At 46.4% G+C, this 25,791-nt stretch overlaps 1 protein-coding gene and 1 long non-coding RNA gene across 3 annotated transcripts in view; one reads left to right on the top strand and one right to left on the bottom strand.

Annotated features, from left to right (window-relative positions):
• The first annotated feature begins 8,686 nt into the window (after positions 1 to 8,686).
• The window catches only part of LOC108031698 (hemicentin-2), a 63,480-nt gene continuing 46,375 nt past the window's right edge, over positions 8,687 to 25,791 (top strand). Inside the window, exons 1-2 of one of the 2 annotated variants that reach the window (XM_017105358.3) lie at positions 8,687 to 8,957; positions 24,489 to 25,178. In XM_017105358.3, the coding sequence (XP_016960847.1) occupies positions 24,950 to 25,178 (229 nt within the window). In that variant the 5' untranslated portion in view covers positions 8,687 to 8,957; positions 24,489 to 24,949. Of the gene's footprint in view, positions 8,983 to 24,488; positions 25,179 to 25,791 lie in introns of both variants that reach the window. The other variant, XM_017105357.3, reaches the window with a different exon arrangement.
• On the bottom strand, positions 17,323 to 21,515 carry LOC127011524 (uncharacterized). The gene is made up of 3 exons (XR_007764529.1): positions 20,571 to 21,515; positions 17,665 to 20,457; positions 17,323 to 17,610 (listed from the first exon to the last, which is right to left on the bottom strand). It is a non-coding gene; the product is annotated as an uncharacterized LOC127011524 (long non-coding RNA).

Here is a 25,791-nt window from a genome sequence, read left to right as displayed (position 1 = left end):
AATCCGATTCGAGCGGCAAAGCAGCCTTCTGCCCGTTCTTGCTACCCTACTTTTTTCCGGGGCGGAAGTTTAAAATGTTCACATATCTGACAAATATCCATTATCACGCCACGTACTCGAAGTTGTTGTGCCTCAATATTCGTAATTTATAGTTGATGATATTGCAGAAAATACCCGCCTGCCTTTGCACCCTCTGTCAGAGGATTCCACTCTGGTTTTTTGCGCCGTCGCTCGGTCCCTTTTGCCAATTCAGCTTTTAATTCGTCAATGCTATTTAACAGCGGCCAAAGTGCGGCCCACGTGTCCGTCCTGTCCCAGAGATTTCCCCGGACCACCCACTCCCCTGTCTGCCGGGATGACTGTCGATATTGTCGCCCGGCGAGGGGGAAGAGGAGCGAGGCAGGGACTCAGGCGGATCTGCACTGGGAGAAAATGTTAGAAACAGATTGTGAATTATATAAAATTGTAAGAGCCTTTACTGAGGAAATGCTTAGGAGGAATCTTTAAGATTTGTTTTATTGAAAACCATAAAAAATAAATAGTACGGAAAACCATATCTATATTATTGGTAATTTTAGGACATCGTTTCAAAGAAACATTTTGAAAAAATGTGTAACCATTATTTAATAGGTAGTATTTTGCTGTGTCCTTTAAAATTCAATGTCTTCTATTTCTATAACTTACATTAATCTTAATTTTCGAAAGGCGCAATCTTGATAATTGTTAATTTATATATTTTTCAAAGTCTCCTCTAGTTTTAAACCTTTTAAATTCATATCCCTGATACGGACAAAAAACACACACGTTGTTTTATTTCAAAAAGTATATTTAACATACCTTTTCTAAAGAAGTGACAAAGCACTATCTGGATTTGAAAACCTGTTTTCAGTGTGACAATCAAAAATCGGTGGATAGACGTCGGCGTCTGGCCCGCATATGGAAGGCGCGTACGTGCGGAACATTTGACGATTGGACGCCATGAGTTGCGCATTCGGCGCTGAGGGATGCGGATGCGTTTAAATCTCGATGGCCCGAACCGAGCTTGGATTTAAGCCGATGAGCAGGCGGAATGACGCGCAATTAGCAAGGGCCAGTGCCGGCAAGGAGGACCGAGAGGAGTTGTAGGGAGATTTGGAGCTGGAACGAGAATCCAAGTATCGCCAGCAGATCGCCCAAGTGGCCATCAGTCGGGGGGTCGACCAAATCGGACTGGCTCTGATTGAGTGGCCATCTCGCAAAACGGCCAACTAGGACACTCAACCCGGAGAGCGGAGGGGAGACGGACTAAGCCGGGGAATAAGTTGATGTCGAAGGATGAGCACTTGTGCACTTGGGCGCCCGGCAAAACCACAAAGCTAATTAGCTCTCAGCGGCACATTTCCGCACGTTTTAATTTTCCAATTTCCTTTGTGATTGCCCTGGCATCGGCAGACGGCTAGGCAAAAACTTAATGATTTCCCAGCACCAGAGGAGCCGGAGCTGAATGCTCGATTTCTATTTATTCGGGGGGCTGCGGGGGCGGGCGTTCTGCTGCTGGATCAATTAAACTTATCATGCAGATAGCTGTGTGTCAGGGTGTGCTGCTGCATGAACTTTTGCATTTCCCACATGGGCTGTGTCTACCGTTGCGTATGCGTAATATTTATGTTTCATTCCGAGCCAAACGCACACATCTGCTCGCAAAGGGTGGCGGGCTGGGGGTTCAGGGGGCTGCAAACTCTCCCAGGCAAACAAACAAACAATTAGGCAAAGCATTTCCATGCTGGATCTCAACCGGAATTATTGCCAGCTGGAATTTTGCGAGCGCTCCGTATATTTATTACAAATGTTTATGCTAATCCTGGCCGGGGCTCCGTTTCGATTCCCGGAAGATGTGAGCATCAATTAAATACTTTGCCTGCAATCCGGCCGCAAACAAATTGGCCAAATGGAACGAAAACAAATCGAAGACAGGTCGAAGATTGAGGCAACGTCGGTTTGCATCTGAGAGGTTTCTAATTGGATTTCGGGGTAATCAAAGGGATTTGCTCCAAGACGTCCTGGCCCCCGAATGGGTATGCAAAGTGGTCGTGCACCCCCGTTTAAATGGGCGATTCCTGCACGTTGCGAGGACTTGACATCGCCTAATGTCCGAGACGTGAATTGCATAAAATCGAGATCCCCAGACGCGTCAATGTCGACCTCGTGACACCAGCGGAAATTGTCCACGTCTCGCTGGCAAGTGCATCCCCGGTTGGGCAAAAAAAGTGTTTAATATTCGGGAAAAAGTTAGCACATCTTTCCGGGCTGATATTCCTTTTATGGAGCTGGCCCAACCGTTGTCTGCATACCAATTCACCGCCAACTCCTCCGGCCGCGGCTTAATTATTTTTAAGCAATATTTAATAATCTCTTACGGCAATTGTTCATCTTTATTCACTCGAACTTATCGCCCCGACATGTGTCAGCTGTCATGCAAAACCGCAATAAAGCTCCTTTGCCCGTCGCCGAGGATGACGAGAAAATCAATGCAATCGGGGTGGCAGGGGGATGTGGAGGTGGAAAGCTTCTGGGAAATCTGCTGCCAGAGATCAAAGTGCCATTGTGCAACACAAGGACTCCGGTGGAAAACAAGCAGGCGGCTGAAGGGAAAAGGAAATGCCAGCGCCAGGATAATGGAAAAGCGTAATCGCGTAAAATTTGCCTTGTACCGCGCGCCGTGATAAATGATTGTCATAAATAAAAGCGCAAAGCGGTCAATGCCGAAACGGCGGAGCCCAAAACCGATGGATATTGATGCTTAAGAATTTTTATCGCACGATTTTGTACGACCTACTCCTCCACTTGGACTGTGACGACCACTCTGCCTCATCCTCTGACTCGTCCTCCGCCCCTGCCTCCGACCTTCCCTTTCCCACTGCCTTGGCCTGCGCCCAAGTCATTAATCACAAATCGGCACAGCGAAAAGCCAAAAAACGAATGCCATTTGTAGCAATCCAATCCCCTGGTGGCGGGGGGATATCGCCTGTTTTGGGCCACCAGACGATTAAAGTTTTAATTGTTGGATCTCCGGCAAACTGGGACTACAATCGGAAAACTGTCCAAGAAGTTTCCCTAAGTACCAGATACTTAGCAGTTTTTACCATCCCTTCTTTTATGCTGATGGCATGCCAGCCTTTTTTGTACGAGCTGCCCTTAGTAAATATCCAAAAACTAGCATTGCATAAAATAATATATATTAATTTACCTATAATAGTTGCCCTGACCTTGGCATTGCCTCTTGGCATTGCTATTCATTCATACGAATATTCAACAAATACCTTTTTATTTAAGTATTTTAAACAATAATCAATAAAAAATTACATAGTTAAACCCAGTTTAAAAATTAATAATTGTATAATAAGCAAGTATCAAATACATTGCACAAACATTAAACCATTAAATATTTTATGTGAGCTAATAAAATATGCAGTATTTGTTAAATAAGCATCATATTTGTCAGCCAGATGGTTCTCTGTAGCTTTAACCCAAGTTTGAACCCCTATTTGGGCTTGGGTCAAGGTCCAGGACCTGCTTTCCATAGGTGGAAACGCCCCACAAAGCCACATAGGCGCCCGGGCACGTACTCCCTGGCGAAAACCCGGGAAAAGTCGTCTTCTTAATCTTAATTGCGGCACATTAGCACAATAAACCAAACGAATGGCCGACATTATCATAAATAATAAGGCAGCTTGGAATGGCTCAATGCGCGGCAGGACATCCGACCGACGTCCTTCCGTCTTCCCTGCGGGGCGCGGAGGGTTCTTCGGTCCCTCCTAGGATTCTGGTCAGTCGTTGATTTTTGGTCCGGTGCTGAAATATGAATAGTGTAATGTGGCAATATTGTGGGAATGATGTGGCCACGCCCGCCGGAAATGAGACTCAGGGAGTCGCCCACGCTGGCACACACACATGCCATAAATCGATGCTAATGCATTTTTGCATGTCCTCGGCTCCTTGGAGAAACTTTAGCCTTATTAAGTATTAATTCATAGTTCCGCCTGCAATCGGTTTGGTTAATAATTCAGCTCGGGGGGAGCTGTCCTTCTGGCCATTTCAATAACATTCCAATCGAAACGGTCCGTTGCCTTTAATTGATGCAGGACATTTCCGCCGTCGAAGGACGAGGATGAGGGAGTAGTGGGCGTTTTGCCCAGATGCGATTTTATTGGATCCCCGTTTGATTGATGACCTGGCCAGGGGAATATCTTTAATTGATCTGCGAATTAGCCAAGCATTGTTGCCGTCGCCGAGGCGTAAAAAAGCAGCGTGTAATTATTTGCCACTAAAGGGGGGTTAAACCTCAAAACAAAATTGCAATTACCGCACCGAGAGCAAAATAAACAGATGAGTACTGGGCAGACGGGTCCTGCACACAAAACATCTACAAATGACAATTCTAAGCGTATAAATTATTGCCTTTTAACACCTTTCACCCCCTGGCAGCAAATGTTGTTTTTACTGCTGCAGCGGCAGGGGGTGGGTTTTCCCCGCCCCGCCCCCTTTCCCATTTGGGCGTATAAAGAAGTCAGGGTTGCAACATGAAAAACTATTAGCACTTTTAACGTTTAAGCGGATTAAGAGCTGCAGGAGCAGGCTCAACGAAGGACATTTAAGTGCGAATAGTACCGGACTGTCGGTTGTCCTTGTCGATGCTGCTTTGCTTTTCCTGCTCCTGCTGCCGCTGCTGCTTCTGTTGCATGTCGCATGTGGTCGGGGCTTATGCCAGAAAGTGTCAAACAAAAACTTTCAACAGCCTCCACACACCCTTTTGGCCAGGCTCTCTCCCAAATTCAACTAATTTGCCAGCACACAAACAACAACAAACACCAGCTGCTGGAGAACAGAACAGGAAAAAACGGGAAAACAGCAAAAGTAACCACAGTAAAGCAAATAAACAATGCAAAACCCAAAAAAAAGAAGGGAAATGGGAAATGTGGAAATATGTGCGAGTGTCGGTGGAAGGCCGGGGGCGGTGTCTGCGGCGGCTGTTTACATTGCAAAAAGCATTGAAGTGCAGTGAAAACAGCACACGGAACAACAGCTACACTGCGCGGAAAAGCGTTATCGAATCAAGAAAGTCAAAAAAAGAATAATAGGTATTGAATCATCTTTATGTACAATAAAAATCGTGTACTTCATCAGAACGATAGGTGAACTTAAGGATTTGAACCAAAGTTTGTATTATTCTTTAATATAGAACCGTTGTTATCTTCATCACTTAATATCCTTATGATATTATTACCATTCCGACACTATAAAGACCCTTAATAAAATATGGTAAGCCACACTATGCAGATCATATCTCCCTATTATGTAAGTTTCATTAATAGCACAAAAATGACGAATAACAACCACTACAAATTTTAGACATATTTTCAATCAATGTATCATTATTCTTTGACTAACTCATTTTCTAAAATAGATTTTTAAGGAAAATAATATTTAAGTATTCAAGTTCTTTCTAAGATATATTTTGATTTATCGCCTTCCTTAATACCTATCAATGAATTTTAATAACTGAAACCATATTTTCTTCCAGTGCACGATTTACCCAAGGGCCGTGAACAGATTGGCCTTCGGTGGAATCATGCCTGTACGCATATCCCGACTGGACTTCGTTGAGGCATGCTTAATGCTATCAACACCATTACCGGTCGAGTGAGCGGCCCTCGAGCGGCAGCACCACCTTCGGCCAGCACTGCCGGCACCACCGACCCACCCGGACCCGGGTGGTCCCGGTCCGTTGTTGTCAATTCAATTCAATTGTTTTGCCTTTTTGCGCAAATGTCCTGCAATCACGGCGCGGCCTGTTTGCCAGCCGCTTGTTTATTTGTTTGTTTGTTTGTGGGTCCGCCGGTGCAAGTACCTCGCTGCCACCCAGCCAAATTCCATCCCGCAGGCACCACACCACCCCGTCCCACGCCCGGATCGCCCTCAACTGTTGCCTGTTTGTAACGCACCCGCATTGTGACTTCCTGGCGACGACAAAGTAAATCGAATCCGAATCGTAATCCGCTTGGCCGTCCGGCGGCAGCTGAGGGCACCCACTCCCTATGCGGCGCAACATATAACCAATCCCGCACTCAGGTGACCAATCTTAATGTTCAATATTGAATTTCCCCGAAAACCTGAAGCGAATCGTGCGTCTGCAACTAATTGAGGAATGCTGCAATTGCTGGCGGGATGCAAAAGTGGGGGGAGCTGCAGCAGCTGCGTGATGAATCTAAGTCCAAGAGTCGGAATATATGATCTTTGTACATCTATAAATTTAAGACTAAATGGTTTCTTTACAATTTTCACTTCAGCTATCTGTATGTATGTATATCTTAAAGTATATCTATCTTTTTGCTTTCCCTTTGACGTAAATTAATGAGTGTCATCTTCAACGATTTGAATGTAACCTGATTGGTTTCGAATCGGCTTACTCCTCAAACTAATCAAAGAAAATGTACAACAAACGACAGAATGAAGTCCTTGAACAAATGAACAGAAACATAAGACAAAAGATTAGGTAATTAAAGAGATGAAATCGAAACTTAATCGATTGTGATTGAACTCAGTATTTCCGAGTCGATTTGCCTAATTTAAAGGGGCACTTTAACGAGTCGGGGGAGGAAAGATTTATTTGTAGGATGCGGACGAACTCAGCTCATTTCACGCTGACCGCCCCGGCTTGTTTCACTTGTTTTAGCAGACACGAGCCAGATTGCGTAATCGTTTTTCATCCGCGAGGACCCCAGAGAGTGGGTGCGTACCTGTGCCGCCGCACCCACCTGTTTTCCCCCACCTTCCACCCACCCTCCGCCGTCGGCACGCTGTGCTTGATGTTCGCATTTTCGAAAAACAAATTTATTTTCAAGCGCGCCCAATAAATTGAAACTGACTGACCCGCCGCCGCCTGTTGACCGTTGACTCGGCAGTTGTTTCTATTTCCATTTTCCGGGAAAAATGGGAAAAGCGGGGGAGGATTATGTCTTTATGTGCATATTTTGGAATTTTATAACCGTTGCGTTGCGTCGCTGACAGTTCGCCGGACGGGGGAGCCCAGCGCGGACGGATTCCTGTTTTTTCACTTTGCAGCCAGATTCGGCCATTACTTCTAATGAAGTCAAAAGCCCCGCTGCTACAAGAGCGGAAACCGAAACAAAAACTGAAATAAAACAAAGACAAAAGCGCGCCGGGCCGTGGGTGGGGGCCGGAAAGGTTGGAAAATATTCAAATTAATTTCAGGACATCTCTCGTTGCGCAAAGTTCCTTTTGACCAGGTTGTTGTCGCCATATTTTGCGTGTCCGCCGCCGTTTTTAATCCTGACTTATGGACTTCCATATTCGGTTTCGTCATCAGCGTAATGCCCGTGCAGTCAGTCGGTTGGTTGTCCCCGGTTTTCCCTTTGTCCTCGACTGGACAAACTGCTGACTCGCTCTTCAGCGTTATATCCGGATGACCCGCCGCTGGCTCCTTGCCCCCGGTGTAAATGTGGATGTTGATGTTGTTCCTGGTGTTTAGTTTTAATTACACGCGAGCCTGCCTCGGTGGTCACGCCTGGATAACTTGATTTCCTGGCTCCCCGGCTTTTCTTGCTCGGCCTCATGTGAAAAGTGACAGCGTTCCACCTGGGATCTCGCCACGTAACTTTCACTCACCGAAATTAGCAGGACATGCCGCAATTTGTCTCCCAGTTCGAAATGTTGCGAAGCGCTTCGAATGTTGCCAGCGAGTTTCCAGTGCGGCAACATCTTTTCGGCCAGCCCCTCGTTTCGGATCGAAATTCGGAGTGGCGTTCGCGGCGAATATGAGGTAGGGGTAGGTTTTTGTGCCTCTCCATGCGAAAAACTATGGAGAGTGAGTGGCGAAAGCACAGAGCTGCGAGCGACAGGTTAACCATGTTATATGACAAGTTTACATGATCAAAGGAATGTTCCGAGAACAATGTGATTGATGATATAATACTAGCCAATCGCCAGGCTAACCTGGTCAATATATTGTTAGATAGATTAAAACTTAAGAGTAATAATGTAAGATTTATTAAAGGGGTAAAAGTGGTAAAACTAAGCCCCACACAGGAACTTATAGAACATCAATAGTACTTGTCGGGGCCATCGACTATTCAAGTAAATTAGATAAGTTGGTTGTTTAAAGTACTTATGAAAATATACAACATTACTAAATTATGATTTAAGATTATTAGATATTTATATATTATTAAAGATGAGCTTGTTCGCTGAACGCACTGCAAGCCAGGATATGGGGTGTCATGCGAAATACTTGATAAAAATGCAAGGACACAAACCTCTATTTAATTTGAAAAATACAGGTACCTATCAAAACAATATGGTATTATTTGATATTCCCTTATTCCATCTATTGCAAACAGGACCATTCATTATCTTCCTAATGGGCGAAGGCGAGTCGCAGCTGCCAGGTCTAACCACTCGAGTTGGTAGAACCCAATTCGCCGTGGCACAGTTGTCCCGCGGCGAACTGGGCGAGAGCCGGGACCTGCTCGCTCTCTGGGCAGCGACCCCGCTCTCCGGCGCTCGGCCGTCCTCGTGGGCGTAGCCGAGGCCCGCCGAGGCCGCCCGAAGCGACGACTCGAGCCCGAGCGCAGGGCGCTGAGAAACGACGGCGAAGCGCCAGCCGTGGTTCAGTTGAAAGTGAACCCTTCGACGCAGTTGACACGAATCGCGCGCGACTCGACTCGCCTGGTGGTATTTTCAGCAGGAGCAGAAATCCTGAGGCTCAGGCCAAACCCCAGCAGGACATCAGAGGTGCCCGAGAAAGGATTATGGTTACTTGTGCAGTGTGTTAAACGAAACCGAAGCAGTGGCCCTACTGCAACTAACTAAAGTACGAATAGTGGATAAACTAACCGAGCTCAGTGGGCGATAAGAGTGCAAACTTTAAGGATAATAAACTTGAAACGATCGCTCATCACGTGAGTTCCAGTGGCGCTGGCCCAGGTAATAATTTGCAGCATATTAGTGAATTCTTGCGGGAGCTGTTCGGAGTGAAATATTCAAATTGGCAGGGAATGTCGCTCAGCGTATAAACGTGTACGTGCTGCAAGGACCCGCCTTGCCAGTGTGCCAGTGTTTACATTTTGGATTTTATGCGATAATACTCGACGCCATCAGCGGCAGAAGTGGGTGATTGGGTGGCGCGCTGGCTCGCTGGCTCCGTGGCTGGGTGGCTTTGTGGCTCCCATCCAAGCCCCGCCAGCTGCCAAATAAATACAGCAACAATAACACTGGGCGGGCAATAAAAGCCACCGCCAAGGGCTCAGCCGCAGAGCGGTCTTAGCCAAGAAGAGCGTCTGCGAAAGTAAGCAAAGTAACAAAACCAATTTTCATTGTTTTGCGGTGGCTCCAAGTCGCACTTTTTCTGCGGGCGAGAGCAGTATCCGCCTCAAGAAACCAAAAAGTATAACAACATTTTCCCCAGCACACACACACACTCACTGTATGGGAAAACAAAAGGAAAATGTGCAAATGCCGACATGAAATGAAGTAGAACTTGGCATGTGGCGTCCCTAGTGTGTGTTGGTGTGGGGTGGGTGGGATAATGTTTGTGAAAATGAGAAATGAAATAAACACATGCAATGGCGAAAGGCGAAGTCGCAGTCGGGCGAATGGGAGAGCCACGTAAAAATCCGCCGAATTTAAATACTTGAGAGCATTTGCCGAAAAAGGCATTCCTGCCGACTTTCCCTCATTTGGCCAAAAGTTTTCCGCCCCGAGAAGAGGTAAATACCCAGAAGCTGTGTAAATTAGGATCCAGGCAGACTTAATCCCGAGCAGCAGCCATAACAGGGATATCATGCGAGGCGGCGGAGTGGGCTGCGGATTCTCTGTGGCATAAATAAGTCGTTTGCAGCTGTTCGTCGGCATTTATTTGGCTGCCTGTTCGGGCCAGCCCAATTGTTTCTGGCATACGCCTGCAAGTATTCCGCATTCGAGACGTGTACACCAATTTCGTATGCTAAAATTCTGGGGCAGAGTGGTGTGGCATAAGTGGGATCCCAACCACAGGGGCTGTGGCAGCCCCAAAGGGGCGAAGACACGCGCTAGCTGCCATTTAATGCAATTGATTTGTGCTGCCTAATTCGGTTAGACGCGCTTGTAAAATTCCAATGTGGCGGCGATTCGGGACACTGGCAGAAATAGCTAAAGGTTCGCTCAAATAAATATTTCCCACAAACATTTTTTATCGTATATGTTAAAGTGAATCACAAACATGTTTTTCATAAAATCTAAAATATGATTTAAAAATTCAATACCAAGGCAATTGGGAATTGAAAATTTCAAACACAAAGAGGATTACTTAAAGCTGTTGGAGATTTTGAAGTACACGAATTTTTAAGTGATTCAAAATAGTTTTTCGACAAGCTATGAGGATAGTTCTGATTTCTACCAAAAGACAGATGATTGAAAACTTGCATGAAGTGTACTTTTCGAATACGAGAGTAATCCGATTATGGTTTTTTCCTGTGCAGCAGCCATAACACTTGCAAGACAAGACAGCCTATCAAGCAATTTTGGCCCGAAATTGCCCGTTTTAATTCCATTACGGTTGGGGAGGGGGCGGCGGGGCAAGGCCACTTCGATTGTGCCACGCCCACAGCCACTCGTGTGCCTCCTTTGTTTCAGCTCCTTCTTGATGGGGGATTTCCACTGCCGCCGTCGCACACACGCACGGCCCAAAAGTTGATTGATATTCAATTGGTAGGCTTTCCCAGTGCGTCTCTCCTCCAGCCTGCCTCCTTTGTAGGCCGCTTGCGGTTTGGATTTGCTGCTACACGATACGCTTTAATCTGCTCAGCAGCCCAACGACCGGGGCAATAGGAAAAGCGGCGAACATATTGCCGGATTGGCTTCGAACGGTCGGTCACGCCACAAGTTGTTGGCCCACTCCCCTGCCACCCATCCCATCCACTCTGCGGGCTTTCTTTTCTCCGGCCTTAAGCGCTTTAAGTAATTTATAAACGCCTTTCGACCAGCCGAAACAAAAGCAATAACAACTTTATTGGATTTGCTTTTCTGCCCTGCACTTTGGACCGTCTTGCTCTTACGAGCTTGCCCTCGACGAAAGTTGCGTTTTCTTGTGGCAGGGCGCTTTTCCTTTGGTTTTTCCGAGCTGTGTGTTAATTGAATGCGATTAGGCGGCCAGAAGAGCGTTTTGCTGAGTGGCGAATGGTGAATGGTGGTTGTGGGTCGCCAATTGCAGGAGATAAATTGTAGCTAAGCTGGCTAACGAGCTCCCAGTGGTTGTCAAGGTGACAACGCACCACTGGGAGCAGCACCACCCACGACCACCCACCCGGCCGCCATTCATTGGAAATTCAATGCGGTCGCCATATCATTTACGGCATCGCCCATTAAAAGCCAGGAAGCGGGGGCTCCAAAGATTCCGTGACCACATTTTTAACATTTTAATTATGGCGGCGCGAAACGCGATATCTTTGCCTACTCATATTCCGCGAGATGCGCAGATAAGTCGGGAAAATCAATAGCAATTTCCAGCGACAAAGATGGCGAACTTGAGGGCCTTTCCCGGGGAACGTTCGAGCACTAATGCTGCCTACCCACACAGTACATCCTACCTCAATTCACTCGGCATTGCGGTCGAAGGGCACTTTGCACAGTTTTTCCTGCCAATTTGCTCAATTTGTATTTCAAATCATGCCGGCAATTTAAATGCCCTGAGACGGTCTCTCGAAGCCTCGTAGTCTCGAAGTCCCGAGGGGCGGGTCTGTACATCCCCGTGCAAGCTCGATGCCCTACGAAACTATGCCACCTTCTTCCTGCTTTCCCATTTCTTTTCGGGAGGCTTTCAAAGTGATATATATTACAAAGACGTGGTTTAAGTTCGGCACAAAGTGGCAGGAATTTCATGAATTTCATTTGAATTCGTAATTGGTTTTCCTCTTGCCGCATCGGAATCGTGAAGACGCGGCCGCCTTGGCATCGCTATTTTCAGCCATTTTATTTATTTAAATTTCCGCCGCTGCCTGTTTTTTATCTGCCTAACTCCGAGTTCGTTGGGCATTTTTTAGGCCAGCTCTTGCCCAATATTCTTGGCCAATTTAACAAACTCCAAGTTCATAGTTCGCTCGTTGGCATAGGAATAGAAGTCACATGAAAAGAAAAAATATGCTGTCTTAAATAGAAGAAAGCAATATGAATTATGTATATCTTGACTTTAATATTTTAATTCCATTGTTAAAGTTTAAGACACCATTTCAAAAGTGGTCCTATTGCTCCGCTCTATTTATGTATTTTTCTAAGTTCTATCAACCCCTTGAGCATTTTTTGCCGTGCACATCTTGGACTGCCTCAACTTGCAACTGGCAACTCCCATTGCCGCACCAGAAAAGATACAAAATTCGCCGGCAAGTCGTCGTAGGGCCTGTTTTCCTCACGTTTTCCGCTAGCGCTGCATTATGTTGTTTCATTTTCGAAGGCGGCGCACGCCCCGTCGTTGTAGTTGTTGCAAAGTTTTTAATTAAATTTTATGTTGACTTTTGTGTGTCTGTCCCGCTCCGCTCCCAGTTCCCAGTTCCCGGCTCCATTCCGTAGGTTCGTGCCTCGATTCGTTTCGCTTCCGTAATGTATGCCGCCTCTTGCTCCAGTTTACACACATTCTGCGCCCTGGATGCTCCTCCTCCAGGCCAGATCCTCCAAAGCCCCACTCCTCAATCCCCCGTTCCCGCCACGCCCACTAGGCTCCGGCTGGCAAGCCTCGACTGTCATTATTGCAATCTTTGTGAATGCTCAACGACTTTACACAAAATATTTAGTAGCCTGGCAGAAATTTGTGTACCAAAATATTTGCGTACAAATTTGTTTATTGAAAGCAGCAGCTTCTAGGCGGACGTCGATGACTCTCGGATACTTGAAATGTTTGTCCAGGCTCCGAGTTCTCGGGGCGGATTAAGTTTGGCTCGAAACTTTTCCCTCAAATTTGGGGATCCATTAAAAAGTTGCCTGTCGCAGAGACAAGACTGTGATTGCCTGGATACCCAAGCTCCGCCGATAACTTTCATTAATTTGCCTTCGGAGCCTTGACTGCGGAATGCATGGCACACATTAAATCCGTAATTATCTGCATTAGTAATGGCTTACGAGTGCTGTGCAAAAAATGAGGACATGATCCTGATAGGGCGGAACGCTAATGAAACCAGGAGTGAACTCCGGGAGGTTAATGCGACTTTTGGGGAATTTTCGGGCTGTCGGGGAGCCCAGCAGCAAACGGAATCCCTCGCAGCTACGTTGGAAGCCATTTTCACGCCCAATTTCAGGCAATTTTTCATTGCCATAGCCAAGGTTTTCACTAATTACTTGAAGCGCCCTGGCCCCCGGGAAAAACTTTGCTTGTAATTTAACAAATCATTGCAAGGGTTACACATTTCACTCACTTCGTAGCGGCCAGGGACCTCCGAGGGATGCTGGGGGAAAGTCCCTCGAAAGTATCCTTCCTCCGTGTTTGGCTGCGCAAAAAGGGTTCTTTCTTGGCCCGGCTTTTCGGTATTTTCCCGCTGTTTGCATTTCTAAATGTGCAAATAAATGTATTCAAAATGTGTGCCATTGCTTCTCGGTGTTTATTTTCGCCCTCCTTTCAGTTGCATACTTTTCAGCGCCTTGAGTTTCCTTTCTCCTCGGCGTTTGTTTCCCCTTTATTTTCTGTGTTCAAGGCATTGTTGTGACATGAAAATAGTTTTATTTGCATTTAGATTATTTTCTTTATTTTCGGCCCTGATCTCCGAATGCCACCATTGGCACTTTTGAGGGTTGCCAGGTGAAGGTGGCTCCTCGTTTCTTTGATTCCTGTCCCGGCTTTTGTGGGATTCCCCCTGCCCCCAATCCTTTTTTATTTCTTCCGAACAAAAATAACCTTATCTCGGTGGAAAAAGGGTTGGCCATTGTATTTCAAAAAGATCGAGCACTGATAACAATTTTCACTTTGTGGCACAACATCTTTGTCGTGGGTAGGGCGCCACAAAGGGAAGCCCAAATTAATCAAAATATTAAAAATAGCCAGTGGGCCAGTTGCAAATTTCATGAATTGTGGCCACAAAGACATTCGGCGCTGGCTCTTTAAGCGCCGCCCAAGATTCTTTCGGGGCTTTCACGGAGCTAAGCAGCTGCGGAGGCCGGAGAAAAGGTCTGGCTCTGCCGGAAAACCTCAATCACGCAGAAACAATTTCTCTGGTAGAGAAAAAGGCGAGAGCCCCAAGGAGCGGAATGAAAACAAAGGCTGCGAAAAGCATTTTCCCCAAACAATGGCTGGCCACCAGCGGTCGGGTCTTTCGGTGGGTCTCCTTTTTCCGGGCCTACTCATCTGGAGCGGCAGCGGCTTTTGACGCGCCTTTTGAGCTCGGGAGCGGTACGGGCAGTACGGCAAGTATGGGAAGTTCGGGAGGGCTCTGACCACCCTAGCTGGAGATTTTTTATCGGTCCTGCAAAGTGCTAACTGGTCTGGCTTTCGGTCTGGTGTGAAATTGATTTAATGAGTTTTTTGCGAGGCAAGGGAAAACGTCGTGTTTTGCTTAAATTAAAGTTGCAAAGCTCCTCAGCTTGCGAGGCGTTGGTGTGTAATGATTCAAATGCTGGACAGAAAGTGCCACAAGGCAAGTTTGACTTTGACATGCTCTTTGATATTAAACATTTACAGGCCAAAATTGAGATACGTTTTCCTACTGTCGCACTGGGGGAAATATGCACAGAACTTAATTTATATCACATAGATGCACTACTTAATTTAAGAAACGGGTCGTTAACCGCTTTACCTCAGCAATAAATGTACAATTTTACATATTATCCTTATTATCGATTTCAAGGGGTTAGTTTTATAAATACAGAAGAATCTGCAGTCTTTTAAGTTAGGTAACCTAAATTCCAGTGGATTCTGTAGTATTTTCTCAGTGCCATAACGCAAACAGAACCCGATTTGTGGACTAGGGCCGGAGCTAATGGGCCGCCAGTAAGTGGGTTGCGGGCTGGCTAATTGATAGCGCATAATTGAAAAGCCATCAAAACGTAACAAAATGAGTCGAGAGGCCAGGAATGCGGAAGGCGGGAGCAGGAGAAGGGCGGATGAAGCTGTCACTTTGTTTGCGTACCTGACACAGCTAGTTAGCTGCCATTTGCATACCGAGCGGTAATTACTGCAGCCTCCGGCGAAGAGCCTTCACTCCTGGTGGCAGTTAGCCTGCTCCCGAAGAGTCCTTGCCGCCACCCGTGCTCCTATGTGCTTTGTGCTGCGAAATAATTGATATTATAATTTAGCAGCGAGGCGACTTTTATGTCTGCAACGTGTGCCGTCGGAATAAAATACTCCAAAGAGACGAGGCGGCGCGAATTCCCCAACACCGCCATCCGACGGATGCGGATTGGATGTGTGGCGGAGGGACATGTGCGAGCTGAATTGAAATTAATTTCAACTACTTAAATGACTGTGCTGCGGAGGCGACGACTCCTGCTACTGTTTTATTTATTGCCTTTGTGTGTGCCAGTGATCGCACATTCCGCCTCAGTTTCAGGTTCAGTTCGTTTGAGTCCCAGTTTTTAGTTTCAGATAGTGCCACCCAGCCAGACATCCACATCCTCGGTGGCCTTCTCGTCATGGCGTGCCGGGTAGTCCTGTCTCGGTTATTAATATGCAAAATTAGCGCTTCACGGTTCCTTAATTAAAATTCTGTCAACGACGCTGACTCTATAAGCATTCATTAGTTTATTGAGTTGCTGTCACGGGAGAGAGTGTGTGTTTTTGTGTGTGGCGACAGGCATTTCCCTGATGAAGCCATCGCAGGGCTCTCATTACGCTCGAGTTTAATGCGTACACAGGGGGAAAATGTGCCATTATCAGATTAAAATTTATAGTCCCAATTCAGCACATCAAGTATACTAGTTCACTGATGCAAAGTAGAGGTTTGAGTATTCTACTTAAAAGTTTTGGAATTATTTTATAAGTTTTACAAGTTCAGTCTTTTTTCCCTGTGCACTTTATCCCCCATGACAAACAGGTACTGCCATTAGCAAGAGTTAATTGCCGGTGGAGCGGTTCACAAAAAGTCAATAAGTGCAATTTATTTCATCGATTCGATTCCATTCCATTCCGAGGGGATCCCATCACCGAGTTGTCATACATTAGGGCTGGCGTTGTCCAACTTTCACCAAAGAAAATCAAAAGCAATCTAAACACTAAACACATTTGGTGAAATAATTTGTAAGCACTCAGACATCATTAAAGCCGGTAGCTCTGGGTCTGTGGGTCACAGAGATGGCCCGAATATCGGCCAAACTTTTCCAATAGTCCACCGCAAAGGGGCCGGGACACGCAAGGAAACGGACCGGCTGAGGGAAAAAACTTATAATTGAATATTAAGACACTTTGGCGTTTAATGTGGTAATTAGAGTTAATAACGCCGAGGCAGGGCAACGGCTTGGAAGAGGCAAAAAATGTATCACCAAGGCGCTCCGTAAAAGAGCCAAACGGGGCAGAGGTACTTTCAAAAGGAAAACTTTCTGCCCTTCGGCAAGTCTGGCGGAAAGGCATTCAGCCAGCGCCTAAGCAGAAGAGCAGAAAAGCGGAAAAGCAAGCAACAGCTTTTGTGTCCGCTTACACACTCGCCCACAAACACCGCACGCATATTCATAAAGCAAATGAAAACTATGGCGAGCAGGGAAAGAAAGCTGGCAAAGCGTTTTGCTGGCCACGAACGAGAGCGCCGCCCAGGAAGTCGGCCTAACCAAGCGCCCGAAGGAGGCTAACTTGCGCCAGTTGGCCAGGTCTACACTAGGAAAATACATCGGATTCCTTTTTTTTTTTTTTTTTTTTTTTTAATTTACATCTTTATTTAATATACATTGGATTCCTAATCTTACATTATGGGGGGCGCCTGTTAATTCAACATGGTTTTAAATGTCCGAAAGTATGCTTCAACATATTTTACCCTAATGAAGATTTAATTTATCTTTCATTCGCAGCATACTTTTAGACACCTTTTGTGACATTTTCACATTATTTTTACTTACTTTCGTATCTTATATAAAATCATTTTGTAACAAAACAATATTCAGTAAAATTAAATTGGTTAAATATTGTTTCGTTTACTTACTTACTTTTACAAAAATTGAATACAATCGATGATCCGTGAAATAAAAAAAAAGCATCATCTTAAACCAACCCAATTTAAATGTATTTTGTTCGAATTGAATAATATCGTTTACTTTTTTTTATTAATGTAATGCATTATTCAGATTTTTTCAAATATTTATATAATTTTATGTATTTACTGATTTACCAACATTTTGCTCCGTGTAAGTTTCTGTTTTTACATTAGGCTTCTTTTTTCCCAGTGCTGCAGACGACGAACTGAGGTCCTAAACTATATAACTCGCCGCAGGCTAGACGCTGCCCGCCGTTGAAATTTCAAGACAGCAATTTTTAATTGCCTGGGCGGTGTCTTTCCCGCAGAGCCAACCCTCTGAAACCCAGCCCTCCCCCGCGAAGGTCGTTGTCATTTATGGGGCCGACAAAACCATTCACGGCCCGGCCTGTCAGCGTTTCTCGGGCGTTCTGCTGTCCCCCTGGGCAGGGCAAACAATTAAAGAGCGCAAACAGTGAATTAGATGTTTACTCACTTGCAGCGTGAAATGGATCCCGCAGCTGGAGGACTATGGAACTGGATAGCTGGAGAGTCCGCAGAATCGAGATACGGAAACGTGTCACTAAGCCAATAGGCGTAAGCTTTTTTCGGCCCCTGCGACCTGCCCTGGCCATCTTGGCCTGCCTTCGCCCCTCTCCCGCTGCTCGACCACTTGCACTTCCATTTACATAAACAATTTGTCAAACTGTCAGTATTTTGTGTGCTTTTTTGTGTCGGCCGTCAGCGAAGACAGCTGCCAAGGTGGCTGCTTCTTGGCCCGCCAACTTGGTCAATTTGCGTTGTCAACTGTGATGGAGCCGCGGTCAGTAACCCAACGCCTTTGGCAGGAAATTGCAAACGAAATGAACTTGTTCGCACACTCCGCGCAAATTAATGAGCGTGACAGAGGCCCAGGGCGCGGGCTGATGGGTCAGGGGTCAGCCGAGCTGTCCATCAGCCAGATGGCCAACTGGCCGACTGCCGAGCCAGACAGGCAAATCCGGGGGGCAGCGTCTTCGTCAACATGCGTTGACATTCTAATGACACTTACTTGACATGCTGTTTGTTAATGGTAATCAATAAATTATCTGCCGTGCCTCCTGGCCCTGGATTCGTGTTGTCAAAGGCCATGTTTTTGTGTGTGCTGCTGGCATATAATTGATTTGGCCGGGCGGGGAGTGGATAAGCCGGTGATTTATTGAGTCGCGTCTTCGGGTCTTTATTTAGCCGAAGGTATTCCAATTTGTTTATTAATCACAGCTGGTCTGGTCTGGCCTGGCCTGGGCTGGGCCTCGCTTAGTTTGACTTGGCTTTCCTGTTGACAGAATCGTTGCATGTCATCAGATATCCCGCGGCCTTGCGCCGTTCGAGTGTGTTTTTCGAGTCTTCGGATAGTGGTGAAACCCGAAAGCCATTTGGGCGTTAAACAAAGAGCACCTGCTGCTGGCCTTTCCAGCGTTTGCCAGTGTGTGTGCGTGCCCGTCACACGCTGTCATGCGAATTTCCTGGCCAAAAAGGAAATCCTAGCACGCTTCTGGGACGGGTCTGGGACTCGGATCCCCCGTAATTCGGGCAATCAATATTCGCAATAACGTATTATTATTGCCGTTCTGCCAGCGGCATTTCTCTGTTGCTCCACTTGGCTTTGGCTCGCGTCCGGATTGGGTTTGGGATTGGGACTTAGCCTTGGCTCGGGCTTGGCTTCATCTCATCCTGGCCAGCTGACGCCACGGGAAAACTGACACATAGACAGGCGAAGGGAAATATAACTAATACGCCCCGGAATCCTTTCCTTCGAAGCTTCCCATTTGTTGTGTGTGCATTTTTGCCTGTTTTCGCATGTTGCGTATTATTTTTATGTCATACGAGGATTTTCATTCAATCTCGTTCGTTGTCTCCTACATTACTATTTCTGTTTCTGCTGCTGCTCCTGGTTTTGCTGCTCCTGCAACTCCGGCTGTCGCTTTATGGCACAGTCAACAATTTTATTTGTTATCCATACGACCCGTTGCCAGTGCCCAGGACCAGACCAGCCTCCTGGAAACGGTTTCCATGTTTCGTCACAGCCTTTCCGTGCGAAACTCCCCCTTTTTTGTGTTTGCTGCTGCGCTGTTTACAATATTTACTTGGCCATTTATTTATTTGTAGGTGTCGAAAGGTTAACTTCCATTGCATATCGCTCCCGCATTGTTCTATTATTATTATTATTATGGCCAGGGTTTTGTTCTAACTGCTGATTGCCATTCAGAGTGCGGTTGCGGATTTCATTCGGGGCTCCCTTTGTGCTTTTTGTCTCGGTGTCCTGTAAAAACCGGCGACATTTCGCCTCTCGCCGTCGATTTTTTGACTCCAAAATAATGGTTTGGCCTGCGGTTTTTTGTGTTGGCAATTTTTCATGCTGTCATTTTATTGATTTGATTTATGGATTTCGTGTGCATCGAATTTGTTACAAATGTCGCCGTGCGCCAGGGGCCAGCGAAGTCCGGTGCGGCTCTAGGAATTTGCATTTAAGCCCTCGCATTTAATGTCCCTTCGCAGGCTTATTTTTACTTAATTCAATTGTGCGACCGGAAAGCTCTGTGCGCTTTAAACGGTGCAGCAGCCTGTGGCTTAGATACAAGAGTGACGGGTAGATGTGGAGCCCGGCCGTAGGCCTTGTTGCCACAGAGTTCTTCCATGCAAATATTTTCCATCGGGAGCGACGACACAAGTGCTTCGGAAAATCTCCCAGCATAGGCGATGGAGGGGCTGCAGAAAAAATGTTGACGGCACAAAATAGCAGCACAAGCAGAAATTGCATCCCCGGGCACTGCAAGGGATAATCCATTTCGGCATAATAAATAAAGCAGTAATTGCCAAGTGAATACAGCGCCAGTCAGGATCTATGAACTCCGCCATCCTGCCCCTCTACGTCCCAGCCCCTCGCCATGCGATCCCATGTGTGTGTTCGTCCTGTTCTGTGGCAGCCTGCATAATAGACGAATTATGTTTGCCTCAGCAAAAATGCAAAGTATCAAGGGCCCAGGAGCCGAGATGTCGGGATGCCGGGATGCTGGGATGCCGGGCTGTGCCTCCTTTTGCCGGCTGGCTGCATATTAAAGCAGCCGTCAAATGCCTTAATATATGCGGAGATTACTTTCATATTTCATGTACGGGCATTCGGGGCACCTCCGCTGTCCAGTGTGCCAGGCCAGAATTTAATTTTCACTGCTTGCGGACAGATAACGCAGAATTTAAAGCCCCTGCACCACAGTTGCGGTCGGCACTATAGTCCCGGCAGGCTGGCGACCTGGGAATAGGAGGTGTCGCATGTAAACACATGTAGGTGAGATTAAAACATGACAAGTGGCAAAACAAGTTAGATAAACAAAAATCAGTGGACGTTTTTATAAAATATAATACCTCCCAGTTTAGGCGACTATCGGAACCACCTTCCTGACCCCATCTGTGGGGGACATTCACATGCAAGTCGAGTGCTGGATGGGTGCTTGACGTTTGCTTGTGGAAAATGTCTGTCAACTTTGTAGACCCGCGCACACGTAAACCAAGGGCCGTCAAGTGAGTGAGTTTCCACCGCTTTTCCGAGCGTAAGATTTTCCGAGTGTGTGCCAGTGTGCGTGTGCTGCAGATAACCTTTTGAACCTTTGACAAACTGCTGCAGCGAACTTTTGCCATTCGTTTGGATAATTTTAATAATCTTTTATCGAGCGGGCTGGATCTACATCTTCCTCTACTTCTATCCCGTCGTTCGTCTTCTCCACATCAACTTATTTTTTCCTTTTTTTCATTAAAACTTGTCAACTGCATATTAGGTGGGGATCCGGAGAGAGAGATCCCCGGCTGCCATCTTGCCACATTGTTGTCGTGTCAATCCGCCGGAGTTTGTGGCAAGTGTTCGGCTTGAACTCTGCACGCAGCGGCCTTTGTGTGCGTGTGTGAAGAGCTCCGGGGTTATCCCCTCTTTTTTCCGATTTTTTTACCAGCCGCCTTTGTGCTCCAAGTCGGCAACTTTGTGGCCCGCCTTGTTAATCATTTCTATGACAATGTGGCGCTCGTGGTCGCCTTCGTCGTCGCCGTCATCCTCGCAGAATTGCAAATAATTCACTGCCAAAGGCCGTGGCATACGAAACTCACAGAGGGAAAGGGGCTGCAGCTTGTGCGTTTCTATTAGATATGTTAGCCATGTTCCCCTCTGTGATTACACGCCTCGAAGGTTGCTGCTGTACAAAATGAGCTTTGCCAGCTCCGCTTTATGCAAAACTTAAGGATTGTTTCAACTGGCTAAGCATACCCTGTAAACTAGGGGTGTACTAGTGTACAGAACTTGAACTTCTCGAAATATAAATAAATGCTGGAAAAATTAAAAACGAGTAGACTTGAGCAAAAATTCAGAGGGAAGTCCGAAAAATTCAAAGAAATTTAATTTTAACGGACAGCATAAAAGCACTTACTTAGTATTAAGTATGGGATATCTTCAAGCTCCATAAGCGTACCATCCCTGTACACTGACCACTTGAGCCCGAGGCCCCCGCAGACCTCAAGTCATTATTAACCGCCGATGAAATGGACACCGAGCAACTCCCGGTCGAGGCCCTGGAATTTATCCCCACTTACTTGCTTTAATGATGCCCTCGACGGTTGCCAGGCGAAACTGGCAGCCCGGCAAGGATGGAGGACCCGGCGATAGGGTGAAATTGCAGATTTATAAATAAGCCAAAGCTCAAATCGAATCTGCAGCTGCAAGCTGGTCCCGCTGCTGTTTTTCCTGCCCGGCTGTCTTGTTGCCGTCTTGTGCCACTTGTTTGCCATTTGTTCGTTTAGTTTACAATGCAATTAACCCATTTTAAAGTTCCGCCAGTCAACCGCAGGGGGCGTGGCGCGGCGAGGGGGCGGCTAAGGCCGTGGCTGACAAAAGACGCAGCTATTTCTTTTGCCCTCCCTCGGATTCACTTGCTCCGGCGCACCCCTTTGCCGCCCGTCAAGTGAAAATCAGTTTCACAGCAAACCAGCAAAAACTAATTACGACTTGCTCTGGCAAACTTGCAGCTGGAAATTGTACCGCAAAGTGCAATTTAGACGAAAGTCGAGGCTCCAGCAGGAGGCGAAAGTCGACTCAAGTTGCGCGGTTTCCTTCTTTTTTCTGTTTTTGCGACAGTGAAACAGCGAAGCAGGGCGCGTAAAAATTAAAAACCAAACCGTCGGCGTTCGGACGTGGCAATGTTGTTTTTAAATAATTAAATCCGCTTTATTAGAATATTAAACTTTTACGGCGGCTACCGCCGGGCAACCGCAGTCACCGCAGCGACTCGACGAGGGCCCGATAAAATGTTAAAACATTTAGCCGGCGCTCTCTGACCAGCCGAAACACCAGGATCAAATTGCAGGACTCCAGAAATTTGTAGCCGGGCAGCCAGGGCATCCTGCGACGCCGTCGGGCTGGCCGTGTCGTAAATAAGGGCAGCAGCGCGCAGCATGTGGCTCACATATAAAAATCTGTAGGCCAAAGCCCCATAAAACCGATAACCTTGGCCCTCCACAACAGTGGATAACAACGGCGGCTGCACAGGGAGAAAAAGGGTGTACTGAAATGTTAGTTAGTCAATTATAGAGACTTTTGTTAAAATTGTAGGCGCTCTTCAATTATAATACAAATGATTAATACAGCATTTAATATTGATGGCTTTTATAACACATACATTACAATTATTATAACTTTTAATAAGTAGATTAGGTGGAATTAAATACAATGAAATTTGAATAGTAACATTGGGAACATTTTATAATTAAGTAAAATGTTCTAAGTTAATGTAAATTATGAACTAACGTGAGAAGTTATAAAAGCATTTTTAATATTGTAAACTGTAGTTGGACATGAAAAAAGGGAGCTTTCGGTCGGAATACAATAACACTTATAAACTTAAAATCAAATTGTAATTTCGAGGATTCGATTTTTCTGCGAGTGCCCATCTTCTCAGGCTAATGCTCCTCCATCTGCACCTCCACCTCCATCTGCACCTTCACCTCCACCTCCATCGGTGGCGATGACAACGGCGGCAACCTGGGCCTGTCCTGGCGCGTCTTTTGTTGCCGTTTTATGCGCCGTCCTGTTTATTTACGGCTATTTACCGCCTACACGATAAAAGCCTTTTGCAGGCCCCGTCGCGCATAAAAGCGGAGCTATCCCGGCTATCCTGCACCCGGGATCTCCCGGCGAGGTAACTTTTGAGTAATTATATGGCCGGCGCAGATTTGTAGCGGCGCCACCTACGCGACCTACTTTGCGCGGACGGGCTAGATACAAATATTTTATTGCTCCTCCAGGACATGAGCCGCACATAAGCGCACCGCGCGGCGTACACTTGATGCCCGGGGTAATAATGAAAGCGATAGATAATTATGGGGCTGCCTTGTGACTTTTAATGGACTTTTCAAGCCTTGTTCCCCGGATGAAAGCGAACGCGACTGGCTCCATCGTCCGCCATCGGCTGCATGGGGTTAATCTAAATTTATAACTTAATTTTTTCCCAGCAGTCCCGACCCATTCCACTGACCAGGACGTCCTGCTGCTGGGCCGCAGTTTGTTTTTATGGGCTTTTCGAGCGCATTTCTCCTGCTTTCCCCCGTAGTGCGCCCTGCACGGAAGCGATAATGAAATAATTTGAACTTTTCAGTTTGCTGATTTTTCTTCGGCTTACCAGGGCCATGTGTGTGTATATACGGCTGGGATAACGCAGCAAACTCATAAAATTATGCAAAACTTTGTCATTAAATATGGCACAGAATGGCATGGGGTACACGCCTTCTCCGCCCGAGGAACAATTTGTTATTTGGCTTTGGACTTTGCTCTTGAAGTGTTGTTTACCCGGCTCGCCTTTCTGCAGCCCTTTTGTTTCTGTCCAAATTTCCATGCGGGATGGGGATGGGGTCGGAGAACCGAGGGGAAAAGGTTAAAAAACGGAACTTTTATAATTTAACTTGTGTGCTAATTGCACTTTGTGGGGTAATTTTGCGTGTCAGTGAAGTTTTGCAGACGCATTTCGGTGCCAGTGTGGGTTGAGGGGGCGCATGCGAGTGCCACACACACGGAGATATCCTGGCTTTAATGTTCGCTTTGAGTTTGAGCACCAAAACCATTCCCGAGCACCACTGCACTCGAGAGTTTGTGGCCCAGAGTGGAGCGGAGTTTAGTTTAAAGATCGCATAAAGCTGTTTTTCCAGCTTCGCCTGCGGCGACGAACTTTCATGCTCTGCATCTGCCAGGTTGCAGCTAGAGCTGAAAAATAAAACTATTATTTATTTGTTTCCACATTTCCGTTACAGATACCCAGCAAAAACCAATCCATACGCAATTTACTTGGCACTGCCACCAGACAGACAATAATTAGTTGCCCGGCGCAACAACAAAGAGCTGGCAATAAAAATTAATTAGAAAATATTTCGCATCACACAGCAGCAATTTGTCAAGGGAAAGCGCACAAAAGTGCGCTGTACATGGGAGCTTGCCGTCCGGTCCCTCGCTCAATTTATAATTAGAGCTCGGAAAAAGCGGAAAAAATAGAGAAACCTCGAAAATAAACTGGAAAGCTGGAAATTAAACAAAGCGGCAAAGCGGCAAAGCGACTATGCAAAGTATGTTGGCGCCTAACCAAATGAAAACTTAAAGCGAGCAAAAAACCGAGGGCAGTCCGCAACTCCAGCAATTTAATAACAGAGCTGCAACCAGAGGAGAACTCCGCTCCGGAACCGAGTAGTTCCACATCATACGCGCCGGGCGCGGAACAATGAAAATATTTTCGCGCAGCATACGTACAGGCGCCTTGGCCCCGCCCACAGCCACAGCCACCGCCACCGCCACCGCCGCCCGCGGCTCCAGGAAAAGCAGCCAGAGACGCCACCGCGCTCCGCTCAAAATGAATTGCCCCATTCTGATTGTAATTAGCCTCGGATGGCTGCTGCACGCGCACGCCGGAAGCGGCGGGTTCGCCGTGGAGGCCGCCATTTCAAATCGAGGTAAGTGATTCGGATTCGCGGCCCACTCCCCTGAAATACCCATGAAAACATATAGAGCGGACCCCGGGTTCGAGTCACATCTCGTCCGGAACAATAGTCCGGCGGAGTGGGGCAACTGAGCCCTGGGTGTGTGCAGTTTTGCTAGTGCACTCGAAGAAAACTCCAAGCAAATAAAGAAAGAATCCTATCTGGGTTAAGCTGCAATATTTCAGTGCTAAACCCATTATATCTTCTCATCATAGCCTCAATATTAGTAATAAGCTTTAAAAATCTGAGATATCCATATTATATTAACTTAACAAAATTATTATTTCCTTAACAGACATTTTGCATATTTTATTAAATACATTAGCTGATCATTTCCATTTATCATACAAATATGCTCGTCAAGCCTGCATTTTTAATCCCATGATTTAGTTTCCTATAAAACTGAGTTCCCTGTGTACTTATTTCTACATCGTTTCGCAGTCATCGCTTTTTATTTCGCACAGCACTCAACGCAAGTTGCATTTATGTTTTTACATAATAGAGAGTGCGAGCGGGGCCAAAAGCGCTGGCGGGGTAAAAAAATAATGTAAAAAATATAATAAAATACGAGAGCTGGCTCCCATTT

This window comes from Drosophila biarmipes, chromosome 3R (genome assembly GCF_025231255.1).
Source record: "Drosophila biarmipes strain raj3 chromosome 3R, RU_DBia_V1.1, whole genome shotgun sequence".
NCBI lineage: Eukaryota > Metazoa > Arthropoda > Insecta > Diptera > Drosophilidae > Drosophila > Drosophila biarmipes.
The sequence above is the reverse complement of the archived record's forward strand: the minus strand, read 5'-3'. Positions and strand labels throughout refer to the sequence as shown.